At 42.0% G+C, this 20,766-nt stretch overlaps 1 protein-coding gene across 1 annotated transcript in view; it reads left to right on the plus strand.

The window, feature by feature from the left end:
* The first annotated feature begins 12,490 nt into the window (after positions 1–12,490).
* Positions 12,491–20,766, plus strand: part of cdcp2 (CUB domain containing protein 2) — a 151,397-nt gene continuing 143,121 nt past the window's right edge. The window contains exon 1 of the mRNA XM_029524854.1: positions 12,491–12,545. Within this exon, the coding sequence (XP_029380714.1) occupies positions 12,491–12,545 (55 nt within the window). The remainder of the gene's footprint in view (positions 12,546–20,766) is intronic.

Raw genomic sequence — 20,766 nt, forward strand, 5'->3', positions numbered from 1 at the left:
ATACTACGGGCACAACCTCTCATTAAAAATCCAGGGTCCTGAAATTACCAACATTTCACCCATATGGAAAGCATGAGAAAGCGTCATCTGGGAGAGGGTTGTGCCGAGCGGTTTTTCAGCATGTGGCCACAGAAGAGCTGGAGCTCTTTAACAGTGCCATTCAGAACGGCCCCTGCCAGGCAGCACCAGCAAATGAGGAAGCTGAGGCAGATGCTCTGGCTGCTGGCCCAAGACCAGACCTGCTAGGAAATACCCTGCATGACATACAACTACATACAAGCACTCACACAAGACAACTAACAGAAGATTTATGAGATCGGTTGGTGGGCGGATGGGTTCACTTAACTTTCATTAAAGAAACAATAACTGAAACCATAATACTTGATGGTGTTTAAAATGCATTTACATTATTAGTATCTTTATAATAGCTGATAGTTTTAAATTATATTTAGTTGAGGAAAAAACAAAACAAAACAACAACCAAATGGTGATTGTACTCTAAGTGAATCCTTGCAATTACAAACTGTAATTTATATGGTGGAAAAATCCAAGCCTCAAATTACACCCTAGTTTTTATGTTTGCCATGAGTCAAACAACAGCACAAACATTGCAGTCAAAGAGGCTGCTGTATCAGTAAGCAGCTGTTTGGTGATTGTTTCTATGTACCCTAGCATTTCCCGGTATGTACACTTGGCAGGTGACGTCAGCCCCTTTAGAGCCCAGGCACTCTTTCAGAGAACGCCCCACATTAACATCGAACGAACTGTTGACTTGTCTGGCAAAAAAACAAAAGAATTAAGACGTAGGGATCCATCGTGGGCCACCCTGTAATCCCTCAGGAGTCATGGAGATTAGGTCAAGCAAATCAAATGTCTTCTCTTGGATCTTTCTGTTTTGAAGTGGTGCGAGTATATAGCAGGCCTAATAGCTCGAGGTAGTATACCAGTATTCAGCAAATAAACACCAGTGCTTACAAAGGCTCTAAACCTGCTGAAGAATATTAATGTATTCTCCAGAAAAAAGTCAATAAGTCAAAGATTCTTTATATAATGGCTTCTGCAGCCCACAAAGACAGAGAGAATACACCAGAATAAACACAATAGGGAAACTCTGGAGTTTTCAATTTCTGCAATATTTAGCAAAGATGATGCAGAAAATGTTAATTGTTGAGCAGCACGGGTGGCAGGCCGGTCAAGATGGGCTTCAGGGATAGAACATGTTTGACACAGGTACCGCTGTATCTTAAACGCAAACAGCTCGAGTCACCTGCTCCGCAAAGGAAATTTGGTGAAGATGTGAGATACCCGGCGTAGAAAAGCCATTATGTCTTACAGCACACCGGCCCTCTGGGGCCTCACATGGTGGTACTGTCTGGGCCACAGCTTACAGGACAGTTACTATCAAATTACCCGAAATCTGGAGGAGAAACACACCATGTCACTTTCTTTTTAACTGGCAGGGCTGAAGGTTAGAAACCATAACATGCAGCAGGACCTAAGATTCGGTTGCAGAAAGCCTCTGATGCAATTCCAAGAAACTAACCCTGTATCATCCTGTTACAGTCGTCTTATGCTCTCTTCATTGTGTCTGTGACAGCTGTAATCGGACTTATGTATTGATAAAGGATGGCCGAGAGGCCACTTCACCGTGTCACTCAGCCCACAAAATTGCCTTCAATCCTTTCTTTAAATAAACTCAGGAGGGCTGCAGGCTTGATGCAATGCTGAGAATCTTTCTGTATATCCACCCAGTGTAACCCCCCCACCCCCATCACCACCACCACCGCCTGCTTTCAGACCTGCTCAATACCTAATGAGGGCTTTAGGCTACTCAGTGGAGTGATACACCTGCAAAGGCTGTCCCGAAAATGGCTTTACAATTCCAAATCTGCACCAGATGCTTAAATTAAATTTACGCCTTTGCCTCTGCTGCAAGGAGCCAAATGCCTGACATCTCTGCAGCCTGTGAGCTCCGCTGCAGCACCATGGTGTGTTTTTAAAGGGCAGATCCACGCGTACATGACGGCGGCTCCTTCTCTTCCTGCTGCTCTCTTTTCTGGGAGCTGATGGGCGTACAAGTGCTCCAAAGACTTGTCTGTCTGCGGTCACGATGAAGAAACGGCGAAAGAGCCCGTCTGTGCTCGGGAGGCTCGTGCGCGCACGCACACACACACACACACACACGCGGAGGGGAAAAGCCAGGTTTGGATGGAGCTCCTGAAAATGATGATGACGACTATTGTTATCACCATTGCCATTGAATCAGTGGCTTGATGGGAGAAATGATCGAGTTGGGATTAGATGATTTCATAAACAAAGAAAGAAAATAAAGTGCACAGGCCACCCAGCTCCTCTTTACGGGTATTTCATTAGTGATTGAGGATTTCATCTCTGCGTCTATTTGCTGGGTGCAAAAAGTGTCTGCGCTCAGTTTAACGCCAAACTCTGCGCAGCTCTCTCTCTCACACACACACACAAAAGGGGCACTTGTGAAATAAAGTGATTGATGCCAACAAACACTCAGCTTCTTCTCTCTCCTTCCACCAAATCACCTTCCCTCCCGTCTAAAAAGCTGCAGCCTTGTTATTATCTGTCCTCGGAATAAAAGTTGCACGTCAGAAAAAAAAAAACCAAACTGTGTGCGTGGCTCGCCTGGTTTTAGACGGAGCCGGTTCGTGTCCGGACGGATCCGACTTCACACGTTTCACCTTCTCTTTTCTGTGAAGTCTTCACCGAAACAAACCAAATAACACAGCAGCCCAAATCCCAGAAAGTTGGCTCATGAGGGGCGACGTCTCAAGTTCAATGGGGGGCATTAAAAAAAAAGACTAAATCAATAAATAAAGATCGAAAAGAAAATCGGAAAGATATCGGAGGACTTACTGAACCTCGTCTTCGTCGCCGCCGTTGGCATTTCTCGTCTTCTCCGAAAACCAGCTGCGTTTAGTCCCCGTCTCCAATTTTGTGGAGTGGTAGTGTCGAGCAAACGCACAAACACACACACACACAAAAAAAAAAGCCAACAAAAAAAAAAAAAAACAACAACAACAACAACAGCAACAACAAAAAAAAAATCCACAGCCCAGCCGAAGATTTTTCAGTGCCAAACCCAAACCAAGCCGGGAGCGACACAGAGGGACCGGGAGGGAGAAAAGATCCGAGTCCGCCGCCGGAGGAGGAGGAGAACACGAGGTCCGGTCCTGGTCGGCCGACCGGGGGGGTCGAGGACACCGGATCTGACCGTGGCGGCTCCCCGAGTCGCTGCTGACCGGCTCAAGTGTTCAGTGTGGCCGCGTGCACGCCGGAGAGGGCGACCAGAGCAACACAAAAAAATAACACACCAAAAAAAAAAAAAAAAAAAAACCAACAACAACAACAAGAAATATCACTTCTCTCTTTGCAAGTAAAATTTCTCCCCTCTTTCCTTCCTTCTTGCCTGCTGAACGCTGAGCAGCAGCCTGCCCCCCCCCACACAGAAGGCAGGGGGCTGTTTCACAGTTCCGCTCCTCTCCGCCTCTGTGGAGAAAACAAATACAGGTCGATCAGCAGGATCTTCGGATCCACTCGGCTCCCCTCGCTGCCGTGTCCATTCATTCCTGCAGCTACACACGGGGGTACCCCCCCCCCACCCCAACAAAATAATAATAATAATAATAATAAATAAAGAGACATATTTTTAACACGCAAACTGCCTTGGTAGGATTTTGTCAGATATGACTGGAAGGAGGAAAAACAAGCAAGGACAATATTACCAACAGAGGTGTCAAACTATCCTTCATTTTACCTGGAAGCCTCTCAGGCTGATCCAGGTGCCCCCCCCCCACCACCACCTCCTCTCTGGGTGCCAACTTATGAATCATCACCAGGAACAGAATATTTATCCCCATTTTTCAATAGCAAATACAACACAATGTCATCCTTCCTTTATCCCGTGAAGGCCCAGGACAAGACTGTAATTTATAATTCATAAGTGAAGGCCAACTTTTGCCTCTTCCACCATTATTTAAAATTGCTCTTCCCTGGGAGACGGCAGCAGGAAATACCCCCCCTCCCCCTTTCTCTTCTCAGCCACATATACAGACATGTGAACAACCTGTAATGGTTTTTTGCAACTTGTTCACACTGAAATGTGAAGAAGGAAATAAAGAGAGACCTTCTGCCAGGCTGTGGATTCATTACAGATAAAAAATGAATTTTCATTTTAGGTTACAACGAATACCTTAAAAAAAAATCAAAGATTTGACATTTCCAAGTGAATCACAACCCAGAGGAAATCCAGGACAGATTCCAGCGACCGCAGAATTCACAAGTGAAGCTACATAATGGGGACACAGAGAGGGCTCTGCTTACAGTGCAGCTTGGCTCTTAGTGCATGAGCACTCAAGCGACTCGGCTGAACATGCAGGGCATGGATGCTGTGACCCCCAGTAATGAGGACCTGAATATCTATAGGACTCTGACAGCCCATCTACTCCGCCTTCTAACCTTAGCATGATCAATCATTAGCTTGGCAAAAAAAAAAAAAAAAAATCTCCCGACTGTATTGCAGCATAACTATTCACCACTCCCTCCGTAATAACTGGTACAAATGACATTTACACAAGCTTTTTACGTTGTCATAAATGTCTCCCGCAGTTGGGCAATCAGGAAGGTCTTCCATTCACACACACAGACGGAGGAATTCAAACGATGAAGCAAACACATTCATCTCCACTTCATGTAGCAGAACGAATTGCTTTGCAACCTCACTCTGATTGAAAGGGGATTGAATTCCTTTTCACCTTACAAATGATAACCTTGGTCAGTGCACAGCATTCCAGGAATAGGATCTTGTCTGACAATTAAGAGTCCCAGCACACTCGGAGGCAAGGCATCACTTTGATACCACAATTATCAATATGTAGGTGCCAGACAGAGAAATTGGTGTGTATGTTCAATAATGCTGTTAGTATCTCAGGCGGACGGCTCCGGGCCTGTTTTACATTCTTCAGACATCTTCTGTGGGCACCAGAAGACCACTTTTCCATGTCAAGGTCAAAGAGATGTCTGGTGTATTTGTTGTTTTTTGTCCTTTTTTGTCCTGACCTCTGTCGTTGAATCATTGTCTCTAATTCAATCAGGTGTAAGTCACACACACACACACACACACACACACACACACACACATATATATATATATATATATATGAATTAAATGAATTAAAATCTGAATGCAGCTTTTTCCACAGGAAATTTACATTAATGAAGGAATGACTTGTATAATGACAAGCCCCTTTCTTCCTGTCGATTTAACAACTTATCCATCAGAGTATCGGAACAAAAGTCCCAACTCTAAACTTCCTCTTGCTCTTAATTATTGCTATGATTAGGAATAAATGGTTGGCTAAATTACTGCAAATCAAAAAGGGTCTGCAGCACCAAATCATCCTCTAACCATAACACCCCTGGAATGAAGCTTCATACATGGTTCCCTTTATCAGCTGTTCCTCCTTATTAATTTTTTTATTGAACTCTATGGGGAAATTAGTCGAGAGAAATTACTTGTAAAAGAGATTCGTTTCTATCTAGAAGCCCCTCAGTTGGTACTTGATGGTTTGAAGGCTGATTTAATGCTGGTGCAGTCACTTTTCTGACCATGTTCTATATTACAGTCATTAAAAATGGAATATAGACTTGGAGTAGGTTTAAACCAAAGAGTGAAAAAGATACTTGTGCTGCAGAGATGTGAGATATCAAGTCTTGATTTTAGTGACTTCGTGACTTTGCTGTATTTCCATCTGATTCCATTTGCCCTGGTAGATTATGATAAGAACAACAGCACAGACAGGCCACCGCTGACCGAGAAAACCCGTATATTTAAATGATAACCAAACACGTACACACAGTGTTAACTGCATGCTTGATTTTCCATTGGAGCTGAAGTTGGGAAGCTGAGGAGGTATCACTGGCATTTTGTGTGGGGATGATATGATGCTGTCCACACATCTGCCTTATTATCCAAAAGATATATTACTCATAAACACAGCTGCTATATTCTGCATGTAACTCAAAAGTTTGACTGGCTGTTAAAGGAGAAGATGAATCCCAAAGACGGCTTTGTGTGTTTTTTTAAAAGATTGTGAATAAAAATGGTGGCATGAGTCCAATCTTTTATTCACATTACTGACCAAAACAAATCTTTAAAGCACCAGGAAGAAGAAGTAACTTCAGATTCAGTCATTTTCTGATGTTGTCTACAGTCAATAAGGCGTTTAGGAGTCACTGGCTTTTAACTTCTTTTGTTCAGGAAGTGTATAAAGATTGTTTTTGCTTTTTTGGTTTATGGTATAATATTATATGTTGGTATGGTAGTTGGTATGAGAAGAAAAGGTTCATATGATCCATCTGTCTGCCCCTATAGAGACTCAGCTGTTTCTGTGTGTCTAAATGTCTGCAAGTGTTAAAACTTGAGCTGAGTGTGAGATAATATCTGCAGGTCAGACCTTGTAAATTCATGGCCACTAGTTTTTGACGGATTCACCCCAGTATTGTTGACCTCCAGTAACAAGTGACTGACTAAACCACTTCGCCTTCTTCTCCAAGTGCCTCTGCAGCGTTACCAGGTATACAACATTGTCATCAGCATATATTTTAATCATACTGCAGCGTTGTGGGAGATCACTGATGAATAACCTATAGCCAGTGTGTTTTGTTCAGGTTAAATACACCATCCATACTGATTTCTATGGACCGTGCACTATACTGTAGATCACATGTTAAAATTCAAAACTTAGTCTGAAAAATTAACACTTTTCAAAATAGTTTTTTTCCTTTTATGTCACATTGCATTACATTTGCTTACACCTGACAACACTGCAGCGAATTTATGATGTACGACACAGCAGTGATTGGTGCTGTTTGTTCTGAGGCCAAATTGCACGTTCCATAAAAGAAAATTACTTATATTAAATTTGTCAGTTGTCCAATGTCAATCCTATTTATTTATAAATACTGGTTCCGGCACGATTTCCACAATTAACAGTGTGAATGACAACCACTCATTGCCATGCAGCAGGAAATGTATACTGCTGTATAATGGGAGGAACTAAATGCATTTATCTCATTAACATGCACAAATGGTTTTTAGCTTTTTGAAGAAATTGTATTTCGCTCTTATGTTGGCCGTCATTTAAAAAGAGACTAATTTCAGTGTTTGATCTTATTTTTAGAGCCAGACAGAACATAGCGAGGCTGTTTGCAGTTATTCTCCCCTTTGGCCTGAGGCTTGTGCTCATTCTTTCACCTTTACAGTGAGATGGGTGGCTGTTTCTCAGTGTAGCCTCATTCATACTTTCTGTCACAAACTGAAATTGGCAAATGTAGACACCTCTGTCAATTCAGTTTTTATTTTGGAAGTGGACTATTTCAGGTTTTAATCAGTGCTATTAAACCAAGTTCATTTTTAATTATTCCTCGATTTCCTCATGGATTTTTATCAAAAGTATTTGCTTTTCAGACTAACTACAGCTGTTAGTGTGTCACAGTCCATCTACATCTCATCAAAAAATATTCAATCTTCCCATTTCAATCTCATAAATTAAGTCTCAGACTCAGCATGTATGCACTTATGAACAGAACAGATGATTTAACTTCCCTGTCTTAAAAGTCTCAATCATATTTTTCCCTCCTTTGCAATTAGAATAAAAATGGATTTTAGATGATAAAAAATAGTCAACTGATTTGATATTAATTTAGGTGATGGGTTATCGATGAAAGAGTGCAATTTATGCCCCATTATTCTAAAACTAAAACTAAAAATCACGATGTGTAAAATAGAGCAGAGTCTTTAACGTAATACATTTAATATTAAACACATCAAAGTGGTTTGGTCATCCACAAAAATTAAAAATAGAGTTGATACATAATGATCAGGCTCCACAGCAGGATGCTTTCATCTTATAACTGTTGCGCAATTAACGCAGGATTCAATGAGGCAGGAAAACAGTTAATGGAAGTTAATGATGAGAACACACAGAGCTCTTTGTATCATTAACCAACATGCAGCCAGACATGGTAATGATTGCGGTTACTTTCTCAGCAGTTGGACAGAATGAAGACCCAATTTTAAGTGAGTACTCACTGAGGTACTGTTGTACCTCTCTGCATTTCCTCAGAGGAAAGAAGTCTCACTGCCACTCTGCCGCCTGATAAGTCGACATGATAATGTGGTTCCAGTCTCAGTGGCAAGAATAAAATGTTTGTGTGAGATGCAGCGGCGATGCAACAGAAGGAAGTCCCATAGGAGAGCATTAGAACATAAAATCTAGATTATTCCTGGGATATCTCTGGGATGTCAACACTGCTGATTAGTATTTCACTAACTGATTAAAGGGGTTGGATCAAGTGTTATTGTCAGTCTTTAATCCTGATAACCTACAAACATGGAGCCTCCTTTGTCAACTAAAATAGATAGAGCGGCATTGTTTTGTCTTAGGTGCATTTCGAGTCTTCTGTGAGGAAGAAAGTAATATCAACACAGAGACTGTTTTAATTAAGGAAGCTATAATGAATCAGAAGTCATAATTGCTTGTTTTTAATGATCAGAGATGTGATTTTGTGTCTTGCTGACAACACAAATTTTAATTTTCTTCTACTCTCTAACAAGCTACATGTGGCCCAATGGTGATCAATCAACTAAAGAAATTTTGAATTCAATTAAAGGGTCTTATTGTAGATAATGTGACACGATCAACCAAAAAGCATTTTACTGCATCACAAGCACACCTCTTAAGCCACGAGAGAGCGACATGAATGATCTGAAAAGAATTCCCCTTCTTGAAAGGCCGGAGGTGCAGAAAAAAAAAAAAAAAAAAAAAAATGCAAAACAAAAAAACCAGCATTTCCACAGAAGCTATATTTAAAAGGGGAAACACAGAGAAACGAAGGAGAAGAGACAGCGGCAGCAAGACAAACAGAGAACGAAAGAGAGTGGTGGGTTGGAAATGGATGAAGGACACATAAGCTCTCATTGAGTTGGCAACAGTGAAAAGAGCCCTTGGTTATTGAAAAAAAGAAGAAATCAAATGCAGAAAATTCTTGCAGAGGGACGGGGGAAGAGAAACAAGCCTGTCCTCCTCATGTTTTTTTGTTGAGTTTTTTTTTTCCCCCCACTACGGTTAGCCACTCAGCAATAGAAAAGAGATGCATACTAGCCAGCAGGTTGGCGAGGCCCTTAAGCACAAAGATCTGAGAAGGAATAGGAGGCGACACAGCACAAATTATTATATATTCTGCATGTGGAGGATTGTGCTGAGTGTTGAAGGCTGCTTAAGCAGGAAAGGGAAAACACTGACACTATATAGTCGCTGTCTTTTGTAGTGCTGCGCTTCTTAATGCAACAAACATGTCAGCTTGTGTAATGACTCACTAATAATTCATGAAATGTTAAATATATATACCACGGGGCATTACAGAACATGGAAAATGCTGCTTGTGTCTTGGCCTGGTTGTTGATATTGTACATGTAAGGACACAAACAGCAAGGTCACAATGTCGTGTTGCACAGGATGCAGCACTGAGTAATGTATGTTACATGACAGCTAAAGAATAGACTCAAGTTTTATGGAGGAGGTCATCGCTCTGTACCCAGCTGTTACAGACGTGATCCAGCTGTGATGGATGTGATGGACAGGCACTATCTCTCTGTTTCTTCCTGCCATCTCTGTCAGCGTTTTCCCTCCAGCAGATTGGGTTCCACAAGTCATCCCTCACAGACCATCGCTGGGGGAATCTGCTGTTTCAACCACGCTGAGCATCCCATCAGACAAATGGATATTAGCTGGTTAATTTTTAATTCCTGAGATGCAAGGGAGCCGCGCTCTTTCATGGCTGGAAGGAGAGCTAATGGGCCCGGATTAGGTATCACGGGCGGATATCTGGGAACCGTCCCTTGGGAATGCAGTGTGGGTCTCTCCATTGAACACCATTAAGAGTCTCTGAATAAGGCAGAAAGCCTCTCAAAGACATACTGTCCAGCTATTGACCTTTCAGAGGCACAATGGAGGTCCTCACTGAAGAGATATTGAGTGGATGCTGAGAGTGGTTCATTAAGCCATAGTGGGAGTAAAAACATGGTTGTTGATAAGGTTTATACCCAATCCAACAGAGCTTAACATAGATTTCTGTTTCCCACCAAACAACGGCCCAGGCCCACCAACGGAGATCAAAATGCATAGACAATGGCCGGTTCATTGGAAGGCAGCCGTAGCCTTTGTACTGCTAACGAAAACCCTGCTGTGATTTTCAGGGCATTCACAGAAGACAGACACAGGAGACCAGGTTTGTAATAGGCCATCTAAGTGCGCATCCTGGACCGACAGAGGCAAACACCTCAGCCATGTTTTCCTTGACCACCTAACAGAATTTCCTTGCTTTCAGTAAGACTAGCAGTGATGATTGTTTTTATTGACTCAGATGTTCCATTAGCAGAAGAACTGCTTGGGGTAAATGGCTCCTGTCAGCAGCACAGAGCTGGCTGATGATGCCCCGTCACTAGACCGCACACCAGGGTAATTAAGCACCCGCCACCGCTGCAGAGCACCAGCGCTCCCCCTGACAGTGACACGTACATGGATAAAATATAACGCTGTACTCCAGTCCCTCTCATCCCTCCAACAGATCCTGCATGAGAGAGCAGATGACTGACGATGAGGAAGACAGCATTTTAGATTCAGAAGAGCTTTAAAGATGGAAGATTTCCTGAGGTTTCAGAAAAAGGGGCTGTTGTCCAAGCGTTTATGTTCCTTTTCCTGTGATGTCTGCAAACACAACAAAAGCACATTTACACTGGTATGCATAGTATTACTCCCTTTGTTGATGTGTACTTTGATTTTCAAAGGCAGCTGAAAGTGCTGTATCTTTCCATTGAGGAGCCTAATACAAATGGCTTGAAAACATCTAATTAAGTCCACATTTTACCTGCAGTAGATTAGATGAATGAAAGCGCTGAAATGGCATCAACACAAAATCTTAGTGGGCCGCAATTAGCAGCCTTCAATTCATGTTTTAATTAATTCTTCAAGAAATGAATTAATTGTTAAGGCTATAAAATGATAAGAAGTGTCGCAGAGGCAGGGAAATAGTTCATTTTTGTCTGACGAAGGATTTCAATTCAGTGATACAAAACAGGGAATGCAGCTAATTCCTCATTTCCTAATTTCCCTAATTCCTCCATTTGAGAACCGGAACCACAGAAAGTTCAGCATATTGTTGAGTAAATACCTTCAAATTTTTAGAATCTTTGATAGTTGGAGGTCTTTAGGAATAAATGTACACATCTGGTTTCAAGTCTTTTTTCAGACGAGGTTCAAATAGTAACATCATTTTAACATAACATTATTACACATTATTAATACTGCATCTTAAAGTAAAAAAATGAAAACAAAGAGCATCAAACTGAGGCGTAGACAAGATGAAGTCATTCAAAGATTAGAGTAAATAACATCCGTTTGGAAGAAGCCACAGAAGAATTAAAGGGGGACACTGAGCCAGGCTGACTGAGCTCTCCTGGCAATGAGGGAGAAGGGAAGGTCAACTTTGGTGACAAGTGGGGAATTAGAAACTATTAGTAGGACGCTGCCAGATCAGGCACAGCGGTCAGACAACTGAAGCAGCCAATGTTAAATCTAAACCCAAAAAGGAAGGATTTGCACTTAAAACACCGGCCTGCTGGGCTCGGGCTAACTGATTAAAGCTAATTGTTACCGAAGGAAATTGATTTTTATATTACACGTAATTGATGTCAATCGAAGCTAAGAATGACTGAGCACATTACAAACATTGCATTATAATTTTCTCTCACACAGCCACGACGGATTGCATCAAGTTGCCATTTAAATTGCACATAAACAGGCTAAAACTTGAAAAGTCTTTGGTCCTTGAAGTTCAGAGTTACTCAGTTCTATTAATAACTGATTTACAGCTACGTCCCCTAAACCTGCTCCAACCTATGTAGATGCTGATACAATATCTGGCTGGACAACAGGTGGAACAAACAGGGACATGGTGACTGACATCGAGGTCTGTCTCATCCAGGAAACTAAGAAAACATAGAAACAGGTGACGCCCGAAAACAACCTGTGATTACGGCCACCGCTGTTTCACTTCAATGTGTCAGCTATAAATAGAAATGCCAAATAACGTGTATGCCAGGATGTCACTTCGTCCTGTCAGCCCAACTCCACCGCAGAAAACGGACATGCGGGGAGTGACAAGGTGCATGGTTGTTCCAATCGGGAAACACACATGCCATGTCAGCGTTTCTTAATTTGCACACACAGCCCAGCAGTGAACAGACCACTAGTGTGTGTCCGCCTGTGGTAGCAGATAGAGTCATGCTGTCACACAGGAGTGATTAGCCTCCTTTTATAATCTCCCTCCTCTGTCCTTTCTCCACACATCATTACTGTAATACAGCAGGCTCTATTACCCCTCAGCACCCTGCCAATGCCCCATGGCCGCCGCCTCCCTCCAGCCTCAGAGCGGGCCTCAGAGGGGTGATGATGATGGTGGGTTTAAGGCAGAGTCCGGGGTCCCAGCACTGTGGCAGCTTTAATTTCACGCTTTGTTAATGTCCCTGTTGTGAGTGTTCGTCCTGCCCGATGCCCTACGCAGCCCCAACCGGGGTCGCATCCGTGCCGGCTGTCCTCCGGTTGGCTCAACAGCACTCTGTTCCTGTTTTTTTTTTACAACTGTCGGCCATTTGATGGAAATCTCTCCCTGACAACCTCCGCCCCCTGCTTACCTTTATCTTATTCTCCACCCGATGTGCACTCTGTCACTGTCTGTTTCACTCTCAGCCGCCCCCCTCTCTCATTCCCTCTCACACACACACACACACGTCGATTATCTATCTCTTTTCTATTGCAGTCGCTTTCTCGTTGGATGCCTTCCTCTCTCTGGTAAACAGCTCTTTCTCTCAGCCCACTCTCTGCCCATTCACTGTATCTTCCTAGGGTACTCTCACTCCACCTCGATTGCTGCTCTTCATCTCTTTCCCACTTTCAGTCCCATTATCTTCCCCTTTAATTCCAAAACACTCTGTTTTCATTCGGCTCTGCTCACTGTCTCAATTTGGATGAATACGTCTCATTGCATCCCTCCCCCTCCCCTTCCCTCTGTGATGCTGTTCTTAAGCCCCCATTTACTCACTGTACCATCTGTATTTGCTAAGCACTGAGAGGCTGAGAATCATCATTCTGTCAACCTGCTCCTTCTGCCTGAGTCGGCAGCCACTTTCAGCTCTCCCTAAAAATGCCACCGTAAGCAGAAACTTGTTGAACCATAGTTTTTAGAGTCAGCTCTAATACTTCACTGAAGAGGTGAAACAAAGGCCTGCAACTTGTTCAACTCTCTTGTCCTTTCACACTCTTTAATAAACATGTGTTTATATACATACACATATAGGCACACACGGTGTGGCAGAACTGTGACATAGCCTGGCTTTAATATCTACGCTGAAAAAAGATGGCACAGAGGGGGCTCAACTTTCTCAAAATAACACTTTGTCCTATTTATCATTGGTTATTTCACCTATTAGCTGCTCCCTTTCTACGCAGTGTTAAACTGAACAGGGTGTTTAGGCTCATAAAAATTCAGAGGACCTGGTTAACTCCCACTGATTGAATTGGCTGGTGAGCAATAAAGATAATTTCAAGGCTGGTGCATGGAGACACACAGGTACTATTAAACCGAATCCAGCCCCATGTTCATTTTTGTAGTAGCTTCTACCGTCATTCTCCATTTTATTAGCGTTCATAACACTGTACAGACCGAGTTAATTGCTAAGATCTGGCAGTAATGCAGCAGCGGACCAACATGGTGAGATTGCATGCATGGACCAGACTGATTTAAATAAACCCTCTAGGTTAGCTGGACTTATCTAGATGAGAAAAGAAAGGCAAAGGATAACGTAATTACGCAAAATGTCAGATGTTAAATCCTGACCCAAATGATGGCTTAAAGTAAAAAAACAGAGAGCCCCAATTTTAATATAGCATAATTATCCTTTAAAGCTCCACGGAACATAAAAAAAAACCCTGAGGATGATACAGCTGTTTTCAAGCTTTATTTTGGCTTCTACCATTTTGGTGAGCTGTGTGGCTAAGGAGGAACAGCTGTTCATCCAATAATAAAAAGGTTGATGCGTCCATTTCCAGCCCCTGAGGTCCCCCTGAGAAACTGTCTTTGGTCAAGACACTGAACCCCAAGATGCTCCTGAAATATTATCGGTTCACATGAAAGAGGAAACGAACTGTATACAAAGAAAAGGTGATGTCTTATAAAGCTATTTCAATGGTCAATAAGACTCAAAAATAAAAAATCATATAAGGGCAGGAGATGCCCTTCGTATTTTCAAGTTGATCTTTCACTATTTCAGAGTTCATTATGAGACGCGCCAAAGGTTTCCACAGCTAACACTGACCCCTCTCTGAATTTACCGCACCTTTACGTGCATGGTTTGATAGCCCAAGGACAAACACTGTTCCATATGGGAAAAAATGGCACATTTTTGTTTCAGCTCATTGTGTTGAGCTGTTTTCATGGCTCACACAATTCCTTCCCCCAGCAAGACCACAGCAATTTGGATGGAGCATCACGTCTGTGAAGCTATTTTACTGAGCTATTGTTGGTGTTCGGTGAAAATGTCATTGCCCAGATAGGTAATGTGAATTCAAATGTATATGTTACTGAAGTGATGAAATTAGAAGCCAACTTCCACCGAACCGGTGCAACTTGGCAAACATAATCAATATTTCTGCAACCCACAGAGCACAGAGCTCAGGCCCAACCGAGATAGGAAGGAATGCAATAACAGCACACGTTTTAAAATAGTACAGATTCATTTTTTTCATACATTCGTGTTTGGGTTGGCCCACAGTTTGGACGGGAATCAGCAGCAGCAGACAACTGCACCTTTCACTGGCCATTATTTCCTGTGGTTTTTTGTTTTTCTCTCTTTATGCATGTACGTATCAGTGGAACCTTCCAACAGATAAGCAGCTAACAAAAAAGACTGGATAATAAAATGGAGGCGCCCCAAAAGGAAAATGGTTAGAAAAAAAAAAAAAAAAAAAAAAGGCTCTTTGGCGTTGGAAGGGTCTTGTTTCCTAGACAAGAGAAGAGGTAACAAAATCTCTTTGTGAGTGAAGTCATGGGGTCTCCTGTGGGAGGCCATTGATCGGAGGTGAAACACTGAGCGAAAAGGGAGTACCTATCAGATTCGACACGCAGACACACAAACCAGAGTTTACTCATAAAAACTGTTGACGCACACACTCTTATTGGCATTCAAGCCCACAAACTTTCCCTCCTACTCAACACAACGCTAACACTTATCCACACAGCCCAAGAGCTTGATGCCGATATTCATCTGTGTTTAACTGATTGGAATAAATATCTATTCATTACTCTGAAAGTGACGTTTTATTTATTTATTTATTTATTTTTTGTCAGGGAATATGCATTATATTTCACAAACACACCTACTGCAACAAATCGGGAAGCATTTGTCTCAATTTTTCATTATTCTTTATTTGGAAATGATCCTGCAAAACAATAATTAACACTTTCAGTTTGAGCTGATTGTTTGGCAGAAACAGCCAACCATCAACACCGTCATGATTGTCTCTGACTCTGACTCGCCTCCCTACGCTTAATCATAACAAATGATGTCCACAGAATACGGGGCCATAGCTATTGTTTGAGACCTCGCTAAGCCGCTTGTTGCTAGGTTACCAACAATTCCCAACCCCCTTCTTTTGTTGTACTTTTACTTTTACTGGGTGTCTTAAGTTGCATCCTGGAGTTGCTACCAGGCCTGTTCCACATTTGTATTATTGTCTTTTGTAGTTACTGTAATGCACGCCAGATACAGTTTCATACTTCAGGCTATGGAGCTGTGACACATCAATACTTAATCTTACATTATACTTGTCTTGGATGATACTCTGCATGGCTGTTTTCATGTCTGTCTGTATTCCTGTCTCCATGAATGTGTGTGTGTGTGTGTGTGTGTGTGTGTTTGGTGTAGACAGAGTTAAATCTCTCGCGTGAAACACAGAGCAGTATCTCCGGAGCGCTATATAAAATATTATAGTTTTTGCAGAACACCGCAAGGATCCACATTGAGTTTATCGGTTCTCTGCTATTTATATTGATACAAGATGCTCCGGCAGGTAAGATATACGACAGCATGAAGCATGGCTTTGTCCACAGTGAGAAGGTACTGAACGCTATTTTGTGATGAGATGGGGACCGGGCCAAGGTGACCCCTCAGTAATATATGGGCTGCGGCTGCCAAGGCCTCCCAGGAAGGTATTTGTCATCAGTGTCCCCCATGTGTAAGGTTACCAGCAAATCAGGTTATCAGTCTACTGTTTTTGGCAGCAATGGCACAAAAACACAGATTATCTTTTCAATACAGCCCAGCACTGCAAAGAGACACACAGATGTGGAAAAATAGACCCCCCCCCCCCCCCCCCCCCCCACAAAAAAAAAAAAAAAAAATCACAAAAATACAAACTCGAGCACACTTGAATCCACCTTGTGCTTCAATCCTTAACTCCAACACTTTAACCTTAAGCATAATCTAATCCTGAAAACTTTGAACAGTATCTAATCTCTGTTATGACAATCTATTAACCGCATTGAAGTGTGTTATCGTTAAAATGCTGCGAGTGTTCCTGTTTTAATGTGCTGCTATTAATGAATTTTTTAGAAGGACGGATGATAACACAAAATAAAGGTCAAAAATGATGAAATGGAAATAAATTATTTGCACCTTAGTTTAACACTGATATACTGCTGACCAGAACTTTAGGGACTTTAGAGAACTGACAGAATATTTAAAGCCCCGTTCTATTAAATCCTATTTAATATATCATCATTTGCCATCCCGGGAGCCCTTGATGATTGGTATGCTAGGTTTAGCTGTCCCGATATCCTGGAGCGCACAGCCACAAAGGATAATCATACCGAGACAGAATTGTGCTTTCATAACTGGGAATATGTAAAAACATTTTTGAATAATGAATGTGTCCAGCACAGAGCATCTCCGCCCCGCACCACCCTGTTGCTATAAAAGTGAAGCTTGCCCCTCCAAAGAGCGTGAACTACCCTGCACATCAGCGGCCCAGTGTGTAGGTGGGGAGCGGGGGTGACAAATGTGCAGCATTATCTGAGAGGAGGCAGGAAGCTGCACAACATGTCAGGATACAGATGCTTGCATCTCTCTCACGTTGCCTCTGGTTATGTATTTCAGCCCACAGGTTTAATTGTGTTCGCCTGTAAAATATCAGTCTCCATGCTCGCCTCAGTGGTGGCAGTGCAAGGGTTAATGCAGGTGTCAGGCGCTCCTACAGTAAGTGCTGTATGCAGCTACTCAGGTTGTGCAACTACAAAGTTACATATCTGGTATATATGTGTCCAATTATCATGAGTAATTACTGCATGCCATACTATTATCTTTATACGCTAGAGAGCAGGCCAGAGTGGTTTTCAGATGGAATTACTCCATCAGTCCTATCATATATACTAATATGGAGAGAAAATTGCTGAAAAATGGACCCTTTTAAAAATATGAAAATTTAAACTGAAGAACATTGACATTTTTGAGAACGATTCACTTTCTAGTCAAGAATTAGATCAGAAGATCAGAATCTCATGTTAGTGTGTGAAGTATAGAGGTAGAAGGTTAGTCCGTCTCAGCTCATCTTCTTTAAGCATAAAGACATAAAGAGATAATGAGATCATTTGTTATTTAATGAACTTGAGTTGTTGGAGCCAGGTTAGCTGTTTCCCCTGCTTAGGAAAACTAATCGCCTTTCTCACTTTTTACTCAAACACTTAGACATAAGTCCAGGTTCAACCTTCAAAAAAGGGATCAAGTGTTGTTCCAAAAATGTAAAATATAATGTCATAGATTGCTGCAAGAGTGAGTCCTTAAAACTTTTAGTTGGTATTTCAGCACTTCTGCTTCCTTTGAAATGAGGTCACTGGGTTTTTGAAGAGACAATCAAAGCCTGAGATTATCCAGTTAAAGCCCCAGTCATGATTCTATAAAATCCTCACGTTCAACACAAAAAGCAGCCTACTAACTGGTCTGGTTATTAATGGTGACCTCCACTCTGTGTGACTATGGTGCCATTTGTTAGCATTAGCTTCTTTTCTGGGGTTATTGCTTTCTTTGACACAGACCTTATTTTTTAAACCCGACCCAATTTTAAAATCCCAATTTCCTTGTTTCATCAGAACCAGGATGGTGTTAACTTCCATGGTGGCCAACAGATATAAGTAATTTCTGCAGCTTTCAAATCACTCTAAAAATGTGTTTGAGGTAACTCTTCTTTTGTGTTGCGATTACATGTCCCAGCTTGGTCTTGCTCATTTTGATGACACAATGAGCTTTAAAAAAAAAAAAAACTAAACACGACACTCCTTTAAATCTACCCAAATGTCAAAACCACCATTAACAAAGCAACCAAAGATCTCCCCCACAGCCAGCTGTCTGGTGACTGATGAAGACAAAATGTCTATGAGGGCCTTCGGCACTCCGGGGATGTGAGCTGTGGCAACCTAAGTTAGGAAATACGCCCTTTTACAAGCCACTGCTGACCCATAGCCAGCTAGGTGACAGAACTAAATAAAGATAAAAGCAGCCAAGAGGCTTTGTGATGAGCAGCTGACCACACAATCGACAGACGGCCCGGTGTGCCAGGCTGTCTCAGCAGGTCATGAGCTGGGCAGGCTTGAGAGCTTTAGTGCACCTTTATGTGTCTCAGAAGGTCCTGGCCTGAGAACGAATGTCTATCTCTGGTGTTTTGTTTATGTATGGCAGTCAGGTACAGTCGCTCACGCTGCTTGTTTTTTAAATGAGGGATGAAAAGCAGGTCAGCACTAACAAGTGGGAGGCTTTTGCCTTTGAAAAGTGTTAGACCTTTAATTAAATATATCTAAAATATAAAGTGGTGGCTGAATAAATACCTGTTCAAATACATGCTTTTAATACAAAATACAGCGGAATATTCCTCAGTGTACTTATTAAAAGCATTACCCGACGGTAATAAAAAAATGTCACACCATTAGGGAAAACAAGCAGTACACGCACACAGATATGATAGCTTACTGCAACTGGCTTGATCACTACATGGCAACAAATAAGACCAGACAATGATACAAGCAGTAATATCATCTAGAAAGTGGGACACGGCTCTAGAGTCATGGAATATCTCTAAGAGGCTTGGGCAGATCCTATTAAAAACAGCTTCATGTCACCTGCTCATCACAGCTCTGCCCAGGAAAAGGCTGGCTCTGCTGACCTGCATCTTCATCACGCAAACCAGAAGCATTTCTTTTTTCATGTTTGCTGTCCCACAGATGAGTGGAAGCGCGAGGACCGACAACTAGAGGAGACTTCAAGTTAGTATTTCATCAGGAGCACTAGGCTGCACTTTTGTGATCCTACATCAGAGCTCTTCTCCGTCTGCCTCTGTATGCTGAAATTGAAATATGTAATGGGGAAATGTAAAGCCCTTTTGAAATGGTTCTTTATGGAACTGGGTTAAAATGGCTCTGCACTAAAATGTGAAGAAAAAAGAAACACTTGAACACAAAAAATCAAACTGCTCTTCGCTGTGATTAGCATTTAACTGTATTTTATTCAAAAAAAGAAAGTAAAATACAGACTCTATAAAGCACAACTTTCCTAACTAGAAGACTTTCAAGGATCTTCCTTTTCTTAATGAGTACACATTTGAAATCACTTACAAAACAAAGTACAATGTCCTGGGCTCTGAATTAGCACTTTATCAAGGTGGGTGCAGATGTGTGTGCTGGAAGTGAACACGAACAGCTCAGATTTATCGACGATAACGTTAGTTAAAACCTCATCTGTCTGACTGCAGCAGAAATTCCTTCCATTTACTTTTCTTTTTTGCACCCCTTGCAGCAGCAGTGTCTCTCCCTGATATTTTGCTATTCCTTTTGCCACACTTTAATCTCTATTAACCTGCCTCTTTCCCATGGGGCATGAGAATGAGCACAGCACACAATCATAACAAGTTCTGTTTACTCCACAAACACTATTATCAAAATTGTATTGCGCAAGGCGAAATCCAAGATGGTGCGAGACGCGGGAGGTTGAGTTGGCATATGAATGGCCTACCACGGGGTTAAGGGTGGGATGAAGTGACTTGGAACAAATAAGATGCTGGGCTCAATGTCATCAATGTCTGCTGTAATTGAGCCAATGACATATTGATCTTTGGGTTAATGAAGACAAAGCACACAAGAGATATGGTGTTTAAATCCACCATGGTTAATTCCTCTCAATCCTTGCATGAATATTAATAATTTTGCTGTGCATAGGATGAGTGAGTGCAATAATTAGAGACATTTTCATCTATATGGAAAAACTGCGAATGAGAAGTTCATGGTACATATTGATGAGGAATTCAGTCCGATATTGGTTTTGAGGGAGGAATAAAAGTTTGAAGGCAGTTATTTGTATTTCCTGGACCGTGTTTATCAGTAAAATATGAGTGTTCAGTGATTGTCTTTTATTGCAAGTTAATCTTTGCATCAAAGTGACAGTTCATGCCAATTCTGAAAATGATCCCTCAAACCACGTTCACAAAAATGGGCCGGATGAATACAGACGGACAACCTGAAAAACACAACAGCCCCTGACTTTCGTGGCCTCTGGTGCAGAGGTTTAGAAAGGGCTAAATA

This window comes from Echeneis naucrates, chromosome 17 (assembly GCF_900963305.1).
Source record: "Echeneis naucrates chromosome 17, fEcheNa1.1, whole genome shotgun sequence".
NCBI lineage: Eukaryota > Metazoa > Chordata > Actinopteri > Carangiformes > Echeneidae > Echeneis > Echeneis naucrates.